Source organism: Danio aesculapii, chromosome 8 (genome assembly GCF_903798145.1).
Source record: "Danio aesculapii chromosome 8, fDanAes4.1, whole genome shotgun sequence".
NCBI lineage: Eukaryota > Metazoa > Chordata > Actinopteri > Cypriniformes > Danionidae > Danio > Danio aesculapii.
In genome coordinates, this window is record NC_079442.1 from 3,727,436 (window position 1) to 3,749,229 (window position 21,794).

The following is a 21,794-nucleotide window of genomic DNA, read 5'->3' on the forward strand; positions in this document are numbered from 1 at the left end:
CTCAAGAATTGTGCTGTTTCCAACCCAGGCTAATTGCGGACACGTACCCAGGTCTACAATTCTGGAGACAGCAAAATACGTAACCTTAGGTATGTCTGCTCAGAGTTTTGATTTTTGCAAATCCACCAGAGGCTGCTGTGTACACTTTTTGATGATCACATATTTCTCTCACGTGTCCTCTTCTCATGTAAATCCACCAGAGGGCGCAATATACACTTCTGGAATTGTTCTTCGCCAGACTCAAACCCCATCATCGCGGTCAACTCCGCACCGCATCCCAAGACTACTGATGTACATAGTGAGCTACTGGGCAAACTGGTAACACTGGAAAATTATGTACCTCTGGCTGTTCGTGTTCTCCAGAAATGTAGACAGTGGTATGTATTCACAATGAGCCTGAGTTGATTGTTTCAGTACATTTTAAGTAAGAAACAGCAAAAATATACATATTTTGAATCAATGACGGGTAGGTTTAGGGATTTGGGAATGTCTCCATTTAGGAATTGTAATTTTTTTTAATGAATGAAGCATGAATTTGTATGAATTAACCACTTTTCCGACAATACGAAAAATAGTTACGTTTCCTCAAGAGATCGGGCTAGACACACACTGTAAAAAAATATGTTGCTCACTTCCATTTTTAAGTTGAACTAAAGAAGTCCTTTTAACTTGAACCAATTAAGCTGACTTACAACATCAAGTAAAGTTTGTTCAACTTAAAAAACATAAGTTGAGAAACGGATTAGCTTTCTAAATTAAGTTAAAGTAACGTAAAAACATCAGTTGTCTTGATTTGTAAGTAATTTTTTTTGTGGCGCAGTGGGTAGCAGTCGCTGCACAGCAAGAAGGTCACTGGTTCGAGCCTTGAGTTGGCATTTCTGTGTGGAGCTTGCATGTTCTTGCTAATATTCGAATTGAACCGCTGAAGACACATCGACAGTTTTGAGGATTTTTTTTCTACCCAGGCTCATTCTGATTACGCACCCCTATATACATTTCTGGAGAGCACCAAATACGTCCCAGGAGTTTTTTCTTAGCACTTTTTGTTCTAGCGAATCCAACAGAGGGCGCTGTGTACGCTTTTTTAGATCTCAAATTTCTCTCACGAGTGCCATTCACACCTGGTGTTGTCGCATAAATTCTCCCGATGGCGTTTTCGGCTGACTGACCAACCCACCCTCGCCTGGGGTTTTTACCAGCTGACCGTTTAACTCCATGTGGACGACTTTTCTCGGTGTTGCCAGTTTGCCCAGTGGCTCGCCATGTACATGGGTGACTTGTGATGTGGAGCAGATTGACCGCGATGTCAGCGTTCGAGTCTGGTGAAAAACAGTTCCAGAAAGCAGGTAAGACAAAAACAATAGCCAAAAAATAAAATAAACAAGTAAATAACAGAATGAGAATTTGGTAAAATCTGAAAACGTGGTAGAAATCAGGCGAGGGCTTTTCTTTTTTCTGGATTGCTTTTGAAAACTGTCGGTTGGGTTTAGGGAAGTGGGTGGGCGGGTCAATCTGTGATTTTGAAAACCGCTTGAGGAGGGTGAGTCAGTCGATCAGTCAGTCAGTCGACAGCGGATTTACGTGAGAAGAGCAGGCTCAAATGGCACTCAAGAGAGAAATTTAAGATCTGAAAAATGTACAAAGCGGCCTCTGGTGGATTTGTGACAAAAACTGCGAAAAATGTACCTCCCGGTATGCATTTGGTGCTCTCCAGAAATGTGTATAGGGGTACGTTTTCAGAATGAGCCTGGGTTGTAATTATAAGGCAATAGGTTTACTCTCTTTTTTAAGTAAAGTCAACTTTTCACTTTTTACAGTGTACATTCGTCTATTACGAAAGTGACAGATTATGTGATTTAATTGCTTTTTTTATTGTAATTTTTGTTGTGATGTCCCTATTTGCGTACTATTCATCCTAAGTAGTACTGAAAAATAGAATTGGTATGTCCCAAATTATAAGCTGTGAATGTAGGGCAAAACTAGATTAGATTAGATTAGCCCTCCTGTACAATATTCAACCCAGGCTCATTCTGAAAACGTAGTCCCGTGGACGTTGACTGCGAATTATGTAGCCGGAGGTACGTATGGCTGCATTTCAGTTTTTAAGCGAACGCAGCGGGGCGGCATGACGCCGTTCCTTTTAACGCTTACCGGCTGACCTCTTACCTCTGGCTGTGTGCAGCCAGTTTGTCCGGTTAGCTCGTCCTGTACGTCGGCGGACTTGAGACGCAGAGAGGAGCTGACCACGACGACGATGAGCGGGTTGGAGTTTGGGGAAGAGCGGTTTCAGAAATCAGGTAAGACAAAAACAGAATCCAAGAAATAAAGTGAACAAGTTCATAGCAGGGTGAGAATGTGGTAAAATCCGAAAACGTGGTAAAAAAAATCAGACGAGGGCTTTTTTTTTTTCTAGACGGCTTTTGTAAATTGTGGGTTGAGTTTAGGGAAGTAAGCGGGCGGGTCAATCGGTAAAAATGGCTGGGTTCGGGGAAGGAGGAGGGTGGGTCGGCCAGCCGATTGGCCGGTCGCCCAGTCAATCATTCAGCCAGTCGGACGGACAGACGGTCGATCAACAGCGGCCTCTAGTGGGTTTACACGAGAACAGCGCAGGCGCGAACGACACTCTCGAGAGACATTTGAGAAGTGAAAAATCGCACACAGCGGCCTCTCGTGGATTCGCGAAAACAAAAACTGCAAAAATACGTACCTCCCGGGACGTATTTCGTGGTCTCCAGAAACGTCCATGGGACTACGTTTTCAGAATGAGCCTGGGTTGACAATATTAATTATTTTTCCAAATATTTCTCAAGTGATGTTAAACAGATTAAGGATTTTTTTCACACTATTTTCTATAATTTTTTTTCTTCTGGAGAAACTCTTATTTGTTTTAATTTCGGCTAGAATAAAAGCAGTTTTAAATTTTTTAAACCCATTTTAAGGTCAAAATTAACAGCTCCCTTAAGCAATATTTATTTTGCATTGTCTACAGAACAAACCACTGTACAATAATTTGCCTAGTTACCCTAATTTTAACCTATAGTTAAGCATTTAAAACGTCACTTTAAGCTGAATACTAGTATCTTGAAAAATATCTAGTCAAATATTATTACTGTCATCCTGGCAAAGAGAAAAGAAATCAGTTATTAGAAATGAGTTATTACAACTATTATAGTCAGAAATGTGATGAAAAAAATCTCTCCGTTAAACAGAAATTGGGGAAAATATAAAAGGATTACAATTTAATTCTACTAATCCTGACTACATGTGCACTTTGGGTTTAATAATAATTATTCTCAAAATCTCAGCTCTTCCAGAGATCCTGAATGGACGGAGATAAAGGAGAAGTAGGCAGAGGAGACAGACTGTGGTATTTGTCTTCCTAATGACAGCGCAGTTAATTAATCTGTGCCATTACTAATTCAACAGGGTCTCAGGAACAGGAAGTGATGGAGAATGAGTCGGAGGCCAAATATGCTATTTTCAGCTCAAACCCCCCTCTCAAAATTGGGCCTTGGTAGAAGCAGAATAAATATTTCAGTTTAGTTTTCATTTATGAACACCTAAGGCAATAATTCTGGATCACAAAGTATCTATTTCAAGGCTCGGTATAGGCGTTCACTCGTGTTTTATTATTATTCCACACACTTGCAAACTTAGCAGATCATTCATAGTGTTTGACAGATGTTGCTTTTTTTCAGTAGCCGAATCCGATATCTATAAATCACAAGGCCAATATATTGTAATAAACATAATGTTGCCAATAATATCATAAAACATTTATAGTAATGTCCCATTAGCTATTGTTTAAACTTTAAAAACTCGAACAAATCTGATATATCAGGAAATATATGCAAATTACATGTATTGCATACAAGTTCATGCAATATACAGTTGAAGTCAGAATTATTAGCCCCCTTGAATTAGTGGCCCCCCTGTTTACTTTTTCCCCAATTTCTGTTTAACAGAGAAGATTTTTTCAACACATTTCTAATCATAATAGTTTTAATAACTCATTTCTAATAACTGATTTATTTTATCTTTGCCATGATGACAGTAAATAATATTGGACTAGATATTTTTTAAGACACTTCTATACAGCTTAAAGTGACATTTAAAGGCTTAACTAGGTTAATTAGGTTAACTAGGCAGGTTAGGGTAATTAGGCAAGTTATTGTATAACGATGGTTTGTTCTGTAGACTATTGAAAAATATATATAGCTGAAAGGGGCTAATCATTTTGACCTTAAAATGGATTTAAAAAAAATAAAAACGGCTTTTATTCTAGCCCAAATAAAACAAATAAGACTTTCTCCAGAAGAAAAAACATTATCAGACAAACTGTGAAAATTTCCTTGCTCTGTTAAACATCATTTTAGAAATATTTAAAAAAGAATAAATAAATAAAAGGGGGGCTAATAATTTTGACTAATTCTGACTTCAACTGTATACTTCAAAATATTGCAAAAATGTTGGCTTGCATATATATTTTTCAACCGTTGGAATTACAAATATGTTCATAAATGTTCATAAGCTGCCATATACGCTATATAAACAAATGACGTTTGTTCAAACGAACGTAGACTAACCATGTTCCGTACACAACGATGTTCCGTACAGATTACCTTTAAACACCAATCTCTGAATAAATACGTACGGGTGGTAGACAAGCTATTTATCTGTGTAATCTTTGTGTCTCACTCTTTCATCCCTGATCACAACAGAGACTCTCCTACCATATGTTTCCAAAAAAAAAAATCAGTAAGTTTGCTACGTTCACCTCCTGGTGCGCTTGAAAATGAACAGTGGGCAAGCTTACGGCGCGAGTGTTGCTTGGGAGGGGAAACATTTAGAGCAGCGACAATATGCATCTGAATTTAAATAATGCATAGCACAGTATTACAGTGTATTTAAAATATTACAAATTGTTAAATAAATGATCTTTTGTTGAATAAATGTTTTGAAATGAGGCAACACAATCTCACGGCAATTCGTAACTTTTTGATTTAGTGGCTAATTCGTATGAATTCGTACGATCTAATTCGTACGATTTAGTACAATTTGCTCATCCCCCAATGACGGTTGGGTTTAGGGGTGGGGTTAGGTGCCATGCCTCCTTTTTAAAATCGTATAATTTCGTACGACTGAACTTGTACGAATTCGTACGAATTTGCCACTAAACTGACAAAACGTAAAATAATTACGTTTTCTCGTGAGATCAGGCTGAATGGGGATATTTAAAGGTCAGCTGTGAGTGATGATAACCACGGCGCAACTCTCCACCAGAGACAGCCCGAAAGACGCGCTTCAAATGCGATTTGCCCATCATCTTTGTGCATCGATGAGGTTTATATTCAAGTTAGCATTAACTTGCATTAATTTAATGTTTTAATATTTTAAATTGTCACGCTTTAATAAAATAAGCATGATCTAAAACTTAAACGATTGTAAGGTTCTTTCAATGCAAACTTCCATTAAAATATATAACATTTAACATTAACTTAAACACAATAATAGTATATTCTGACTGAAGTTTTTAATAAGACTTCAAATAATGTCCATTTTTGCCGGTAAATTGAAGTTATGCACGCTGTACAGAACACTATTTTAATCGTGTACAGAACACTGTTAATACCTATCATCTTCTGTACACGTGCGAAGGCGATACTTTTCACCTCGTTTCGCAAAAACTACTGGGCCAAAAGACATCAATTAAAATTTGGATTGTGCAGTAGGTATTCAACTAGAGAATGATCACACTGTTATGAAGCGGACAGGAGACAGAGGTAAGGAAACGTTAGGGTGTTTATTAAATGACAACAAGGAGCACATGAAGGATAGCCAGGAGGATCAGGAATGATGTTGGGGTCTTTTCCTCCGTGGCTGGGTAACAGGAATACACGAGGATGGACAGCACACACCAGATACAGCTGACAGAGGATGACACAGACTTGGAAGGACTGGAAGACAGGACGATTCGGGTGGACCAGGAAGACTAGGAGGAATACAAAGAGAACAGGTAAGTAAAGCGTTTGTTTTAGCTGAGGATGACTACGCTGAGTGGTCGCTCAGTTGTCCGCTTTCGTCGAGACGAGCCCGGACAATGAGCGACTGGAGTGCTGTGCTTTTATCTGGTGCTCGTGAATGTGATGCAGCTGTGTGCTCATTAGAAGTCAGGTGATGGTGATCTTCGTGAGTGGGGATCGTGAGAGCCTGACCAATCCGTGACAGTACCCCCCTCCCCAGGGCCCGCTCCTGAGGGCCGACACCTCCGACGCCGTGGTGGTCTCCCTCTGCCTCTAGGCGCTGGGAACTCAGGGTGGCTCTCATGAAACTCCACCATGAGACTAGGATCGAGAATATCAGCTCTGGGAACCCATGTCCTTTCTTCGGGGCCGTACCCTTCCCAGTCCACCAGGTACTCCAACTGGCCACCACGACGTCGGGAACGCAAGATCTCCTTCACTGCGTAGACGGCTCCTTCTTCTAGGAGCAGTGGAGGAGGGGGTTCCTCTTCGTGGTCAGGCTCTGTGGAGGGAAGAACAGGATCGTGATAGGGTTTCAGGAGTGATACGTGGAATGTAGGGTGAATACGGTAGTGAGAGGGTAATTGTAGTTTGTAGGTGACGGGGTTAACCTGTTCCACGATGGTGAAGGGACCAACAAATCGGGGACTTAACTTGCGAGAGGGCAGTCGCATGCGTATGTCCCGGGTGGATAGCCACACCTTTTGTCCGGGTGTGTATCTGGGTTCTTCAGACCTTCTTCTATCGGCGGTTACCTTGCTTCGACGGACTGCCCTCTGCAGATGTTGATGAGCCTCGTCCCAGACTCTCTCGCTCTCCCGGAACCAGTGATCCACTGCGGGGACATCAGATGGTTCGCCATCCCAGGGAAAGAGCGGTGGTTGGAAGCCCAGGACGCACTGGAATGGCGTGAGTCCGGTGGAGGGTTGCCGCAGTGAATTTTGGGCATATTCTGCCCAGCCCAAATACTGGCTCCAGGAGCTCTGGTGACCACTGCAGAAGGTCCTCAGGAACCGTCCCACCTCCTGAATCTTCCTCTCTGTCTGCCCGTTGGTTTGGGGATGATATCCAGAAGAGAGGCTGACGGCCACACCTAGGAGCTTGAAGAAGGCTTTCCATAGACGTGAGATGAACTGTGGACCTCTGTCCGACACAATATCTTCTGGAATACCAAATGACCTGAAGACTTGATTAAAGATATTGTCGGCTGTTTCAAAGGCTGTGGGAAGACCTTTCAGAGGGATTAGTTTGACAAACTTTGAGAATCTATCTACGATGACTAGAATACAGGTATTACCTTCTGACGAGGGGAGGTCAGTGATAAAGTCCACTCCTAGGTGTGACCAGGGACGGTTCGGAATCGGCAAGGGATGGAGCTTTCCAGCGGGTAGATGACGTGGGCTCTTGGATTGGGCACAGTCCTTACAGCCCTGAACATATTGCCTCACATCCCTTGCCATGTTTGGCCACCAGAATCGTTGGGATACTAGCGAGAGAGTATTGTTGATCCCTGGATGTCCAGTGCCTAGCGAGGTATGTAAGGAGTGGATCAGATCTACCCGGTGTTCAGGTGGTATGAACTGCCGATGAGGAGGGCATCCCGGCGGAGCAGGGGCTTCCGGAGTGGCAACGACTGGAGGAGCGTTCCAGGTGATCGGACAAATGGAGATGTGTTCGGGAAGAATCTTCGTTGGGAGTTCTTCATGATCGTGATGCTCGTGTAAACGAGAGAGAGCGTCTGCTCTTAGATTCTTGGGTCCTGGACGATAGGAAATGGAGAAATCAAAACGTGAGAAGAAAAGTGACCATCTGGCTTGACGTGGACATAGTCTCTTGGCCTCTTTGATATATTGGAGGTTTTTGTGATCTGTGATCACCTGGAACGGATGTTTGGCTCCCTCCAACCAGTGACGCCACTCCTCCAAGGCTAGCTTGATTGCTAGAAGCTCCCTGTCTCCTATGCTGTAATTCTGCTCCGCCGGGCTCAACTTCCGAGAGAAATAGGCACAGGGATGCAGTCGGGGCGGTGTATCATGATGTTGGGATAATACTGCCCCGACGCCGGTGGTGGATGCGTCCACTTCCACCACGAAAGGAAGATTTGGGTCAGGATGAGTCAGGAGTGGGGCCCTTGTGAACTCCTTCTTAAGAAGGCGGAAGGCTGCGGCTGCTTCTTTGGTCCACTCCAGTCCTTTGGGTTTACCCTTGAGGAGATTAGTGAGAGGTGATGTAATCCTGCTGTAGTCCTTGATAAACCGTCTATAAAAGTTAGCAAACCCAAGAAACCTCTGGAGCTCCTTAATGGAAGTGGGTTCTGACCAGGATAGAACAGCCTCAATTTTCTTCCCATCCATACGTATACCGGTTTGGTCAATGATGTATCCCAAGAAATGAATCGACTTCTGGTGGAATGAGCATTTCTCCGCTTTGAGGTAGAGGTGATGTTCTCTCAATGTGTGTAGGACCTCCGCAACGTGTTGGCGATGTTCGGCCTCACTCCGGGAGTAAATGAGGATGTCATCTATGTACACTATTACAAAGTGGTGAAGAAACTCCCGGAGGACTTCATGAATGAAGTTTTGGAATACGGAGGGGGCGTTGACCAGACCGTAAGGCATGACCTCATATTCATAGTGGCCAGTAGGGGTCACGAATGCTGTCTTCCATTGGTCCCCCTCACGTATTCTTATCAGATTATACGCGCTGCGGAGGTCCAATTTAGTGAAGACTTTAGCTTCTCGGAGCTGTTCCAAAGCGGCTGGTACCAGAGGAAGGGGATATCGGTATTTTACTGTACCGTTATTTAGGACCCTGTAGTCGATGCATGGACGCAGCCCTCCGTCCTTCTTGGCCACAAAGAAGAAGCTTGAGGCGGCTGGTGATTTTGAGTGACGTATGTACCCCTGACTCAGAGCCTCCCTTATGTAATCTTCCATTGCCTGATTCTCTGGAAGCGAGAGCGGGTAGATCCTACCTCTTGGCAACTGGGCATCTGGAACTAGGTCGATCGCGCAGTCCCATGGCCGATGCGGCGGTAGCTGGGAAGCTCTCTTGGGGCAGAAGACATCATGAAAGGAGCTGTACTCCTTAGGAATGTGGATAGACTGCTTCTCAGGAGGACTCTCGACCGATGTTGTAAACAAAGAAATGGGGTTCCGACCTTGAAGAGGGAGATTTGGAAAACAGGTAGGTGTACATCCAGATCCCCATTTCTTTATCTCTCCTGTGCCCCAAGAGATGATGGGATCGTGCTTCACCAGCCACGGGCGCCCTAGAATGATGTCCATATTTGCACCCTCCAGAACCAGAAATTGAATCCTCTCTTGATGTAACAACCCCACTTGAAGAAGGATGTCTTCGCATTGTCGATGGATACGGGTCGAAGATCGAGTGCACTGGGTTATCGGTTGTATCTGGTATATATGCGAGGACGCCTCAGTACGTAGGTGGAGTTGACGACAGAGGGATTGGGAGATGAAGTTCCCTGCTGACCCGGAGTCGATGAGGGCTGTGACAAGGAGAGAAATAGAGGCAGTAGTTATTTGTACGGTGGTAGTAAGTGGTTTACATTGTTCAATATTCGTACTGAATACACTCACTGAAGTCCGAATGGGACGAAGGGGACACTCCATACGGGTGTGTCCACTGACACCGCAGTATAGACACAGACCCCGGGTCAGCCTCCTCTGTCGTTCCGCTGATGTCAGTCTTCCAGACTCTATTATCATGGGTTCTGGTTCTGGAGAGGCTGTTGACTCAGGCGATTGGAGGAGTGCAGACGAGGGGGTGATGGTGTCCTGTTGATAGGAACGGAGACGATCGGAACATCGGAGAGAATGTTGGATGAATCTCTCCAGACCCATAGTATCATCTAATGTGGCCAGCTGGATTCGGAGAGTGGGTTCCAAGCCGAGCCGGTACGTGGTCAACAACGATCTCTCATTCCATCCACTTGCAGCTGCTAGAGTGCGAAACCGGAGAGCATATTCCTGTGTAGATAGAGTACCTTGCTTTAGATGATACAGCTGCTCTCCAGCGGCTACTTCCCCATCAGAACGTCCAAACACCTCTTTGAAATACTCCGTGAAGGTAGTGATGGAATTCATGACCGGCCCGGCTTGGTTCCAGATCGTCTCAGCCCATTTAAGTGCAGGCCCAGAGAGTAGTGATACGATGTAGGCGATCTTTGACTTATCTGTGGGATATAGAGAAGGTTGCATTTCGAATATGAGGGAACATTGTAACAGAAAACCATTGCACTCCCCCGCTCCGCCTGAGTAGGGCGCTGGTCGGGCCATGGGACTGGAAGGAAGGGCCGAAGAAGAAACTGTGGAGGCGGAAGTGCTCGGTGCTGGTGGTGCGTTGGAAAGTGGAGCTGGTGGCTGTAGAATCCGCTTCAACTGGTCCACCAGCTCTTGAAAGTGATCGGGGGTGCTCATGTTGTCGTCGTTATGGGTCCGGGCTTCTGTTATGAAGCGGACAGGAGACAGAGGTAAGGAAACGTTAGGGTGTTTATTAAATGACAACAAGGAGCACATGAAGGATAGCCAGGAGGATCAGGAATGATGTTGGGGTCTTTTCCTCCGTGGCTGGGTAACAGGAATACACGAGGATGGACAGCACACACCAGATACAGCTGACAGAGGATGACACAGACTTGGAAGGACTGGAAGACAGGACGATTCGGGTGGACCAGGAAGACTAGGAGGAATACAAAGAGAACAGGTAAGTAAAGCGTTTGTTTTAGCTGAGGATGACTACGCTGAGTGGTCGCTCAGTTGTCCGCTTTCGTCGAGACGAGCCCGGACAATGAGCGACTGGAGTGCTGTGCTTTTATCTGGTGCTCGTGAATGTGATGCAGCTGTGTGCTCATTAGAAGTCAGGTGATGGTGATCTTCGTGAGTGGGGATCGTGAGAGCCTGACCAATCCGTGACACACACAAACATGCTAATCCAACACAATCTCACGGCAATTCGTAACTTTTTGATTTAGTGGCTAATTCGTATGAATTCGCACGATCTAATTCGTACGATTTAGTACGATTTGCTCATCCCCCAATGACGGTTGGGTTTGGGGCTGGGGTTAGGTGCCACGCCTCCTTTTTAAAATCGTATAATTTCGGATGACTGAACTCGTACGAATTAGCCACTAAACTGACAAAACGTAAAATAATTATGTTTTCTCGTGAGATCAGGCTGAATGGGGATATTTAAAGGTCAACTGTGAGTGATGATAACCACGGCGCAACTCTCCACCAGAGACAGCCCGAAAGACGCGCTTCAAATGCGATTTGCCCATCATCTTTGTGCATCGATGAGGTTTATATTCAAGTTAGCATTAACTTGCATTAATTTAATGTTTTAATATTTTAAATTGTCACGCTTTAATAAAATAAGCATGATCTAAACCTTAAACGATTGTAAGGTTCTTTCAATGCAAACTTTCATTAAAATAAATAACATTTAACATTAACTTAAACACAATAATAGTATATTCTGACTGAAGTTTTTAATAAGACTTAAAACAATGTCTATTTTTGCCGGTAAATTGAAGTTATGCACGCTGTACAGAACACTATTATAATCGTGTACAGAACACTGTTAATACCTATCATCTTCCGTACACGTGCGAAGGCGATACTTTTCCCCTCGTTTCGCAAAACTACTGGGCCAAAAGACATCAATTAAAATTTGGATTGTGCAGTAGGTATTCACCCAGAGAATGATCACACAAACATGCTTATCCAACACAATCTCACGGCAATTCGTAACTTTTTGATTTAGTGGCTAATTCGTATGAATTCGTACGATCTATTTCGCACGATTTAGTACGATTTGCTCATCCCCCAATGATGGTTGGGTTTAGGGGTGGGGTTAGGTGCCACGCCTCCTTTTTAAAATCGTATAATTTCGTACGACTGAACTCGTACGAATTCGTACGAATTAGCCACTAAACTGACAAAACGTAAAATACTTATCTTTTCTCGTGAGATCAGGCTGGCTTATCTGGCTTTCAATGACGGAGGAATGGTCGTTTGAGTTAGCGGTAGAGCGGAAAGTGTATGGAACATGGTTAGTCTGCGTTTCTTATTTAAAATAAGCTGAAAAGACACAATTCTTGAGTTTTTTGGGGGGACAACTTGATTGTTTATGTTCAATCCACTTAAATTTGTAAAAACTAATAAGCTAAATTAATGTCCTAATGTTTCCCCAGCGTAAATTGAGTGTGTGGAACCCAGCATTTGTGTGTGTGTGTGTGTGGACACATATATACATTTTTAGCTAATTAATGAATAACCATATGTACACATATTAACACATATTTTTAATTTCAGTGTTTTACAAATATATATAAACAGACATTTTTGCAATATTTTGACATATATCATTTATATATGTGAAATCAAAATAAGAGCTTGTATGTCATATGTGTAATTTGCATATATTGCTTATATCAGATTTCTATATGGGGAAATTGAGCTATCCATTATTTGTATTAAACATTTTGCAAACATTAGTTATTAAAAAATAATTTGTTCATTGTTAGTTATTATCGGCAAATATTTCAGGTAAATATTTAAATGATATGTAAATGATATATTAAAATGCAAGTAAATGCCTTGGATGTTTTTATTGTATTTTTATTTTATGTTATGTTTTTTCCCCTGTTAAAGTAGTTTTATGTATTGGGTTATTTACATACTGTAACACTATTGTTATTCAGACGAATTGCTTTTTTTATTTGACTCAGAAATTGTTAGAAAAAAAGACATCAACAGAAAGCTTACTTTTTATTAAAATAGTTATTTTGTTCTCAAGGACATTGGTAATGTTACAAATATTTCATTTAATAAATGCAGTAAGAAGCTTTCTATTCATCACAGAATCCTGAAAAATGTGCCACAGCTTTCATACAATTATAAAGCAGAACAAAATCAACACATAATATGAACCATATTTATTAGTTGAGTGCAAATGATTTCAGTTAATTATAATAAAGCATATTAATATATTGGGATAGTTTCAGATTAATGCATTAGGGAAAACCGAAATTTATTTATTTATTTATTTATTTATTTATTTATTTATTTATTTATTTATTTATTTATTTGTTTGTTTGTTTGTTTATTTGTTTATTTATTTATTTATTTATTTATTTATTTATTTATATTTTCTATTTATTTGTTTGTTTGTTTATAAAAAAAACATTCCCACCAACTTTATTTAAATTTTTTTTATTTATTATTTTCCTCTTCAAATGTTTATTTATTTACTTATTTGTTACTCGATTAGTTCATTTATTTGTTATTTATTATTATTATGTATGATCTGCTTTGGTAGTCCATATGGACTGCAGTCCATGTCACTATTTCTTTAAAAGTTGCTTTTAATTGCAACTTAAATTAAATTAAATTAAATTAACTTAGATTGCACACTGTAAAAAATACAATACAATTTACAGTAATTTACTGGCAATTTTGCTTGCCAGAAAAAAACTGTAAATTTACAAGCGCAGTGTAAATAAACAATTACAATTGTGCTGTATTTTCAAAATACAACAGTAATTATTAATTTACAGTGCAAATTTACAGTCTTACTGGCAATCAAAAATGCCTGTAAATTACTGTAAATTTAACAGTATTTTTTACAGTGATAATAAATAAGTAACATTACTGAAATGTCAAGCCATTAAAATGTTAATGTCAAGTCTTGATTTGAGTATTTGTATAAGCTGGGATTCGAACTAGGAACATTTGCAGCAGAGTTATTCTTGTGGTTTCTTTGAATCACTTTAGTCACATGACCTGGGTGTTTCGAAACGTTTCGGAGCAGTGTTTCGAAACATCTGCGGCTCGGGGTCTCGATACCGTGTCAAAACATCACTTTTGCATCAGCCATTCCTATTTGACCATTGCCTGCCTGACTAAGCTGTGATTAAATTGCGTTTGGACTCTCTCCTCTGTTGTACACCGACTCCATGTTACAATTGAACATGTTATCAATGCTTTCATTGTCTTGAAAGTCTGCATTTAACACTGAAAAAAAAAATGACTCATTGAATTTACAAAAAAAATTTAAGGTAAGTGGTTGTAAACAGTTTATATGTGCTGAATTTAAACAATTAGACCATAATGCGCAGGTTACTGATCTGCACTTCAGCTAAAAGTCACCTCAAAGGGGACCTATCATGCAAAAATCACTTTTATAAGGTGTTTAATCACAGTTGTGTGGTAAGAGTGTGTGAATTTAACCAGCTTATAATGTTAAAAAATTATTAATTTAATTTGTTATAATCACGCTTGATTAAAACAGTCTGCAGAAACACTTTGATTGACATTCTCCCGTTGTACATGTCATCAGAAGGGCAAAGCCCCGCCCACTAGTGACCATCGTTCCCTCATTAGCATAGGAGGTCAGTCTTGTTTTTGAATCTGCCACTATGCTGACACATAGGCATTTGTAGCCCCGCCCTCTTCTGAAAACAGCACAATCTCATTTGAATTTAAAGCGACAGTCACCAAAATGCCACAACGGTTTAATTTTCTTTAAATTTACTAATGTTCCACTTAATTTGTTTGTTTAAATTCAGCCCATATAAATTACTTGCAACCACTTACCTTAAAAACAAATTAGTGAATGCAATGCACCATTTTCTTTCAGTGTAAAGGGTATCAGGTAATGCCGGTCTGTTGTTTTTCTACAGGTATATATGCTTGTTTGTCTTCTACAGATTGCACCGTCCATCTCAATTTCTCTCTCTCCTTTTATATGTCTATTTACCCAAGCCAAACTCTCTCTTTCTCTTAACTCCTTTGATCTTCCTCCTTCACATCCACGAGAGAGAGAAAAACACCATAACAAAGAGTGGTCTGCTGACGGAAGGTTGTGTATTGAGTGTGAATGCGCTGTGTGTGTTTGCGCAGCTCTGGCGAACAGCAGGCTGTGGGTGATGGAGGCTCAGGTTTTCCAGAAACTCATGCAGAAGAGCAGCGTCATCACCATCACTCAGACTCTGCAACTCCTGCGCAGGTTACTCATCTGCACTTCAGCGAAAAAGGGGACCTATTATGCAAAAATCACTTTATAAGGGGTTTAAACACAGTTGTGTGCTAAGAGTGGGTGAAGACAACCAGCTACTAATGGTACAAATGTATTTATTTAATTTCTTATATTCACACTTGATAAAAACAGTCTGCAGACACACTTTGATTGACATTCTCCATTTGTACGTGTTATTGGATGGGGGAAGCCCCGCCCACTAGTGACAATCGCTCCCTCATTAGCATAGGGCGTCAGCCTAGTTTTTGAATCTGCTGCCATGCTGACACATAGGCATGTGTAGCTCCGCCCTCTTCTGAAAAGAGCACAATCTCATTTGAATTTAAAGTGACAGTCACCAAAATGCCACAACTAGAATCAAAGACTATAAGAGACAGGTTAAACACAAACAAATAAAATAAAAAATAAACAAGTAAACAGGGTGAGAATGTGGTAAGATCTGAAAACGTGCTAAAAAAAAAATCAGGCTGCCGTGAGGGCTTTTCATTTTCTGGAATGCTTTTGAAAACACTGTCGGTTGGGTTTAGCGAATTGGGTGGGCTGGTCAAACAGTGCTTTTGAAAACACTATTGGTTGGGATTAGGGAAGGAGGAGGGTGGGTCAGTCGGTCGATCAGTTAGTCAGTCAGTCAACAGCGGCCTCTGGTGGATTTACGTGAGAAGAGCGGGCACGAATGGCACTCGCGAGGGAAATTTGCGATCTTATAAAGCCTACACAGCGACCTCTAGTGGATTTACATGAAAACAGCAGGCACAAATGGCACTCGCGAAGGAAATTTGCGATCTCATAAAGCCTACACAGCGCCCTCTGGTGGATTCGCGAAAACAAAAACTGCAAAAAAGCGTAGCTCCTGGGACGTATTTGGCGCGCTCCAGAAATGTACACAGAGGTACATATTCAGAATGAGCCTGGGTTGCCCAAATAGCTGTAATAACTGATCTGTGGAGTATTTTGAGCTGAAACTTGATAGACACGCTATGAGAGGGATTTAGTTTACATCATATAAATATATGGGGCATAATATGTCCCCTTTTGATTTACATATATCTATATAACCGATATAATCCCACACTGAACTAACCTAATTAAAGAGTGATCTAGTTTAATGAGCAAACCATCAAGAGACCACACGATTTGCAGCTATTTTTTTCTTGTGTTTTAAGCTAAACACAGTATTTGATCACTATGATATTTTTCCTCATAAAACTGAACTGTTGAGCTGGATATGTGCAGATCCGGTGTGAACTTTATGCAGAATAAAGTTCATGTCAGAACCTTGAACATGATGAAAGGGATCAAACCAGTATTTCAGGATAAATGTCAAAGTACATGCAGCACTGAACTGAAAGTAGAGTCAGGAACAAATTTAAGCATGATGAAGAAAGTGAAAATATGCAACATTTTGGCCAAATCAAAATCACTATTTTATTAAAATGACAGAAATTATGTTAAATACGTGTTAAATTATGTGTTAAATACAAAATAATGGTTAAATTGATGAAATATGAGGTGTGTCTTGTTAAAAACGGACCTTTATATATATATATATATATATATATATATAAATATATATACACACACACACACACATATATATATATATTTAAATGTATTCTTTAGTGTATTTGCAGACTCATAATTTATATCTCACATACATTTTTTTCAGAATCAGAAGGATATAAATTCACAATTGTGATGTTTATGAATTGCTAATGTTATCTAGCCCCAAACAGCACATTGTTATAATAATAATAATAATAATAATAATAATTATTATTATTATTATTATTATTATTGTTATTGATTCATTCATTTTCCTTCGGTTTAGTCCCTTTATTTATCTGGGGTTGCCGCAGCGGAATGAACCACCAACTTATCCAGCATATGTTCTGCTCAGCGGATGCCCTTTCAGCTGCAACCCATCACTGGGAAACATCCATACATACTCATTCACACACATACACTATGGACAATTTAGCTTTACCCAGCCTTACCCAGAGAAAACACACTCCAACAAGGGGAGAACATGCAAACTCCACACAGGAATGCCAACTGACCCAGCCGAGACTCGAACCAGCGACCTTCTTGCTGTGAGGCGACAGCGCTACCCACTGTGCCACTCTCATTATTATTATTATTTTAAATACGTAATTATATGAACAAAGTCAAGATTGCGACTGAAGTGGCAGAAACAGGCTTCTGTACTTATATAATTTCGATTTATAATTTTTATGTGTCGTTTAAAGGAGAAGTTCACCCAAACATTATTATTTTTCACTATTTACAGAACTTTATTCCAAACCTTCATGAGTTTCTTTCTTCTGTTGGACACAAAAGAAGATATTTTGAAGAAAATTGAAAGCATTGACTTCCATAGTAGGAAAAACAAACACTATGGATGTCAATGGTTACAGGACATGGAACATTCTTCAAAACATCTTATTTTGAGTGTCTTCAAAATATCTAGTTCAACAGATAGATCGTTTGAAACAAGCAAAGAGTGAGTCAATAATGTTGAAAATATTTTTATTATCCGTTTAAGTACCTGTGTATGGTAAAACGGTGGCTCAGTGGTTAGCACTGCCGCCTCACAGCAAGATGGTCGCTGGTTCGAGTCCTGGCTGGGTCAACTGGCATTTCTGTATAGAGTTTGCATGTTCTTCCCGTGTTGGCGTGGGTTTCCTCCGGGTGCTCCGGTTTCCCCCACAGTCCAAACACATGCGCTATAGGGGAATTGATGAACTAAATTGAGTCTGAATGTGAGAGTGTATGGATGTTTCCCAGTAAAACATATGCTGAATATGTTGGCGGTTCCTTCCACTGTGGCGACCCCTGATGAATAAAGGGGTTAGCCGAAGGAAAATGGATGAATGAATGAGTGCCTGTCTAATGGCAGTTATGTTGTAATTTATGAGTAATGGGTTTTCCTGATGTTTGTGTGTGTCCCTCAGTGTCCCTCTGCTCGGTGTGTTTTCGGAGGACGTCCTCATCCGATTGGCTGATGCTCTGGAGGAGGTGTGCATCACGATTATATTTCACTGCAGTTTTTAATTACACTTTCAGTTTGAGCGCTGACAGCTCTGGTCTGATGTCCTTTGTCCAAATACCCCCCCCCCCCCCCCCCCCCCCCCCCCCCAGATTCATTGAAAAACTTGAATCATTGGATTTACCAATTAAGTTGAACATTACTACATTGAATTTGTTTCTTTATATTCAGCCCGTATCAATTGTTTGCAACCACTCACTCTTAAAAAATTGAGTAGTCCATTGAATAAAGTGTGTCCACACTCACGTTCCTTTTCAGTGTCACTACAGTGATGGTGATTACATCATTCAGAATGGAAGTCCAGCAGATAAACTCTTCATTCTGAGTCAAGGCCAGGTGAGACACACACTATCCATCTCTCTATCTCTCTATCTATCTATCTATCTATCTATCTATCTATCTATCTATCTATCTATCTATCTATCTATCTATCTATCTATCTATCTATCTATCTATCTATCTATCTATCTATCTATCTGTCTGTCTGTCGGTCTGTCTTTTCCTCCTTTCCTCTTTAGGTCTTTTGGTCTTTCCATCTGTCTGTCTATCTATCTTTAGTTATCCATTTAACTAACTGTGCTTCCATCCATCTGTCCATCCATCTTAAAACCTGTCTGTCTGTCCATCTTTCCATCCATCCATGCATCCATCCATCCATCCTTATGTTTTTCCATCCATCTGTTTGTCCATCTATCTAATGTTTGCTAATCTTTAGGTATCCTTCTTTTCATTCTTCCATCCATCCATCTGTCTGTCCGTCCTCCTCTCTTTCCATCCATTCCACTTTTGGTCGTCCGGTTTTTCTGCCTGTTAGTCTTTCCATCTGTCTGTCTGTCTGTCTGTCTGTCTGTCTGTCTGTCTGTCTGTCTTTCCATCCGTTCCTCTTTGGGTCTTTCCATCTGTCTGTCTTTCTGTCTGTCAGTCTGTCCAATTTTCTATCCATCCCCTCATCCGCCTGTCTGTTTCTCTGTCTCTGTTTGTCTGACCGTTCGTCCGACCATCTATTCCTTCCATCTACCTGTCTGTCCATCCCTTTTTTTGTCTTTCCATCTGTCCATCTGTCCAAATTTCTTTCCATTCATCTGTCCACCTGTCTCTTTGTTCTATCTATCTATCTATCTATCTATCTATCTATCTATCTATCTATCTATCTATCTATCTATCTATCTATCTATCTATCTATCCATCCATCCATCCATCCATCCATCCATCCATCCATCCATCCATCCATCCATCCATCCATCCATCCATCCATCCATCCATCCATCCATCCATCCATCCATCCATCCATCTATCTATCTATCTATCTATCTATCTATCTATCTATCTATCTATCTATCTATCTAATCTTTCTCAATCTCTCTCTCTATTTCTACCTATCTGTCCATCCATCCATCCATCCATCCATCCATCCATCCATCCATCTATCGTTCTATCTATCTATCTATCTATCTATCTATCGATCTATCCATCCATCCATCCATCCATCCATCCATCCATCCATCCATCCATCCATCCATCCATCCATCCATCCATCCATCCATCCATCCATCCATCTATCTATCTATCTATCTATCTATCTATCTATCTATCTATCTATCTATCTATCTATCTATCTATCTATCTATCTATCTATCTATCTATCTATCTATCTATCTATCTATCTATCTATCTATCTATCTACCTAATCCTTCTCAATCTCTCTCTTTATTTCTGCCTATCCATTCACACATCTATCCACCTCTCCGTCTGTCTGTCAAACAGAAAAGGGTGCTATTGAGCATCTAGTATAATAAAATAACAATAGTAGAATATGAACATGAATAAATCATTACAACAACATATAATTATCAGACGCGTGTGTTTTGATCACAGGTGAAAGTGCTAGAGAAGCAGTGTGTCAGTGAGGAGAGTGTGATGGTGTGTGTTCTCACCAGAGGAGACAGTTTTGGAGAAAGAGCTTTACAAGGGTAAGAATCAGCCTCGCCAGCAGGGGGAGACATACATCACAGATCATCGCACAAGACCTGGGATTACATGATGTTTGTCAATGTCTTGCCTAATTACCATAACATAACTGTTATGTTTAGGAATGTGGTGAAAAAAACTTCTTTAAGTTAAGCAGAATATAATTAAATAAAAAGGAGGGCTAATAATTCTGACTTTAACTGTATATAATGTATTGTTGGATATGTACAGTTATTAGAAGCTATTCAGAAGGTCTAAAGAGGCACATTAAATGTTCTGTGGCTTCACCGGGAGTCATTGTAATTCAAGTCAGAAGGTATCATGTAACGTTAAGATCTCAGCGCTGTTCCTGTGCTCTTCAGAGACGACGTGAGGTCGATGAGTGTTCTTGCCGCAGGCGATGTGACATGTCTGCTCATAGACAGAGAGTAAGTGTGAGGCATAAACCAACACTCATCATATGGAAACAGTATAGTGGGCGAAAAATAAAAATCATAACTAATTCAAACCCACGCTGTAAAGCCGACCTTGACCATATTCCATCGTCTATATCCAGGGTTTTCAGAAAAGTAACTGGAGGCTTGGACAACGGCAGAAAAAATCCTAGCAACAAGACCAAATCCAAGTGAGTCCTGTTCGATATATTGTACTGTAAAAATATTCATAAATCAGCAGTTTTCCATATTTTTGGAGATTCATGTGTTTATTTACTTTATTTATGCTTTTAAATTGCATTATGGGATCTTAAAGGTGCAGTGGGTGATCTGCCAAAATGCTATCCGTTAGCATAATGTATTTGAAAACACAGTCCCTCATTTCCCTGCTGAAAAATCCAGCTTAAACCAGCCTAGACTGATTGGCTACAACTGGCTGGTTGTAGCTGGTTGACCAGCCTGGTTTTAGAGGGGTTTTGGCCATTTCCAGGCTGGTTTTCAGCCATTTCCAGCCTGGTCTTAGCTGGTCAGGCTGGAAAATGACCAGCTAAATCCAGCTAAAACCAGCATGACCAGTCTGGTTTAAGCTGGACATAGCTGGTTTTGGCTGGGCTCCCAGCCTGGCTTGGCTGGTCAAGCTGGTTTTAGCTGGTCATCACCCAGCCTGAGCAGCTAAGACCAGGCTGGAAATGGCTGGAAACCAGCCTGGAAATGGCCAAAACCCCTCTAAAACCAGGCTGGTCGACCAGCTAAAACCAGCCAACCAGCCTAGGCTGGTTTAAGCTGGATTTTTCAGCAGGGTAGCCGTCCAAAGCCACGAGTGGGCCTCAGCAATCCTGCTGGTGGGCCACGAAATAGCTTAAAATTAACTCTCAATATTATACTATAATTTTTGGATTTCATTATTAATATGCCATATATTAATAATCGAAGTGTACTTTCTCCTGTTCTCTGATTGATTACTTCAAACTCTGTGCAAAAACAGCCTCATGATTGCGTCTGCAACCAGTACACGCAAGTCTGTTCATTCACAAACTATGCGTGAAGTGTGAAAGTCTCTCTTTGTGTATTTTTGAGGGAACTATTTAATATAGTTGTTCAAATTAATGTCCTGATAGTGTTTTATAACGGACACGCACCCATACAGGGGAATCTAGTGAGGTTCTCCATACAGGAGAGCTTGCATACGAGCTTCAGACGCGCTCTGGCGGAGCTGTTCACTGTTCCTGTCAGCGATCTCCCAATATTATTCAGCTGCAAACT

The 21,794-nt window shown here is 40.8% G+C and overlaps 1 protein-coding gene across 1 annotated transcript in view; it reads left to right on the plus strand.

Annotated features, from left to right (window-relative positions):
* The window catches only part of prkg1l (protein kinase cGMP-dependent 1, like), a 54,884-nt gene that overhangs the window by 14,247 nt on the left and 18,843 nt on the right, over positions 1 to 21,794 (plus strand). Inside the window, exons 5-10 of the mRNA XM_056463036.1 lie at positions 14,948 to 15,053; positions 18,035 to 18,098; positions 18,388 to 18,465; positions 20,005 to 20,099; positions 20,460 to 20,525; positions 20,654 to 20,722. Coding sequence (XP_056319011.1) covers positions 14,948 to 15,053; positions 18,035 to 18,098; positions 18,388 to 18,465; positions 20,005 to 20,099; positions 20,460 to 20,525; positions 20,654 to 20,722 — 478 coding nt within the window. The remainder of the gene's footprint in view (positions 1 to 14,947; positions 15,054 to 18,034; positions 18,099 to 18,387; positions 18,466 to 20,004; positions 20,100 to 20,459; positions 20,526 to 20,653; positions 20,723 to 21,794) is intronic.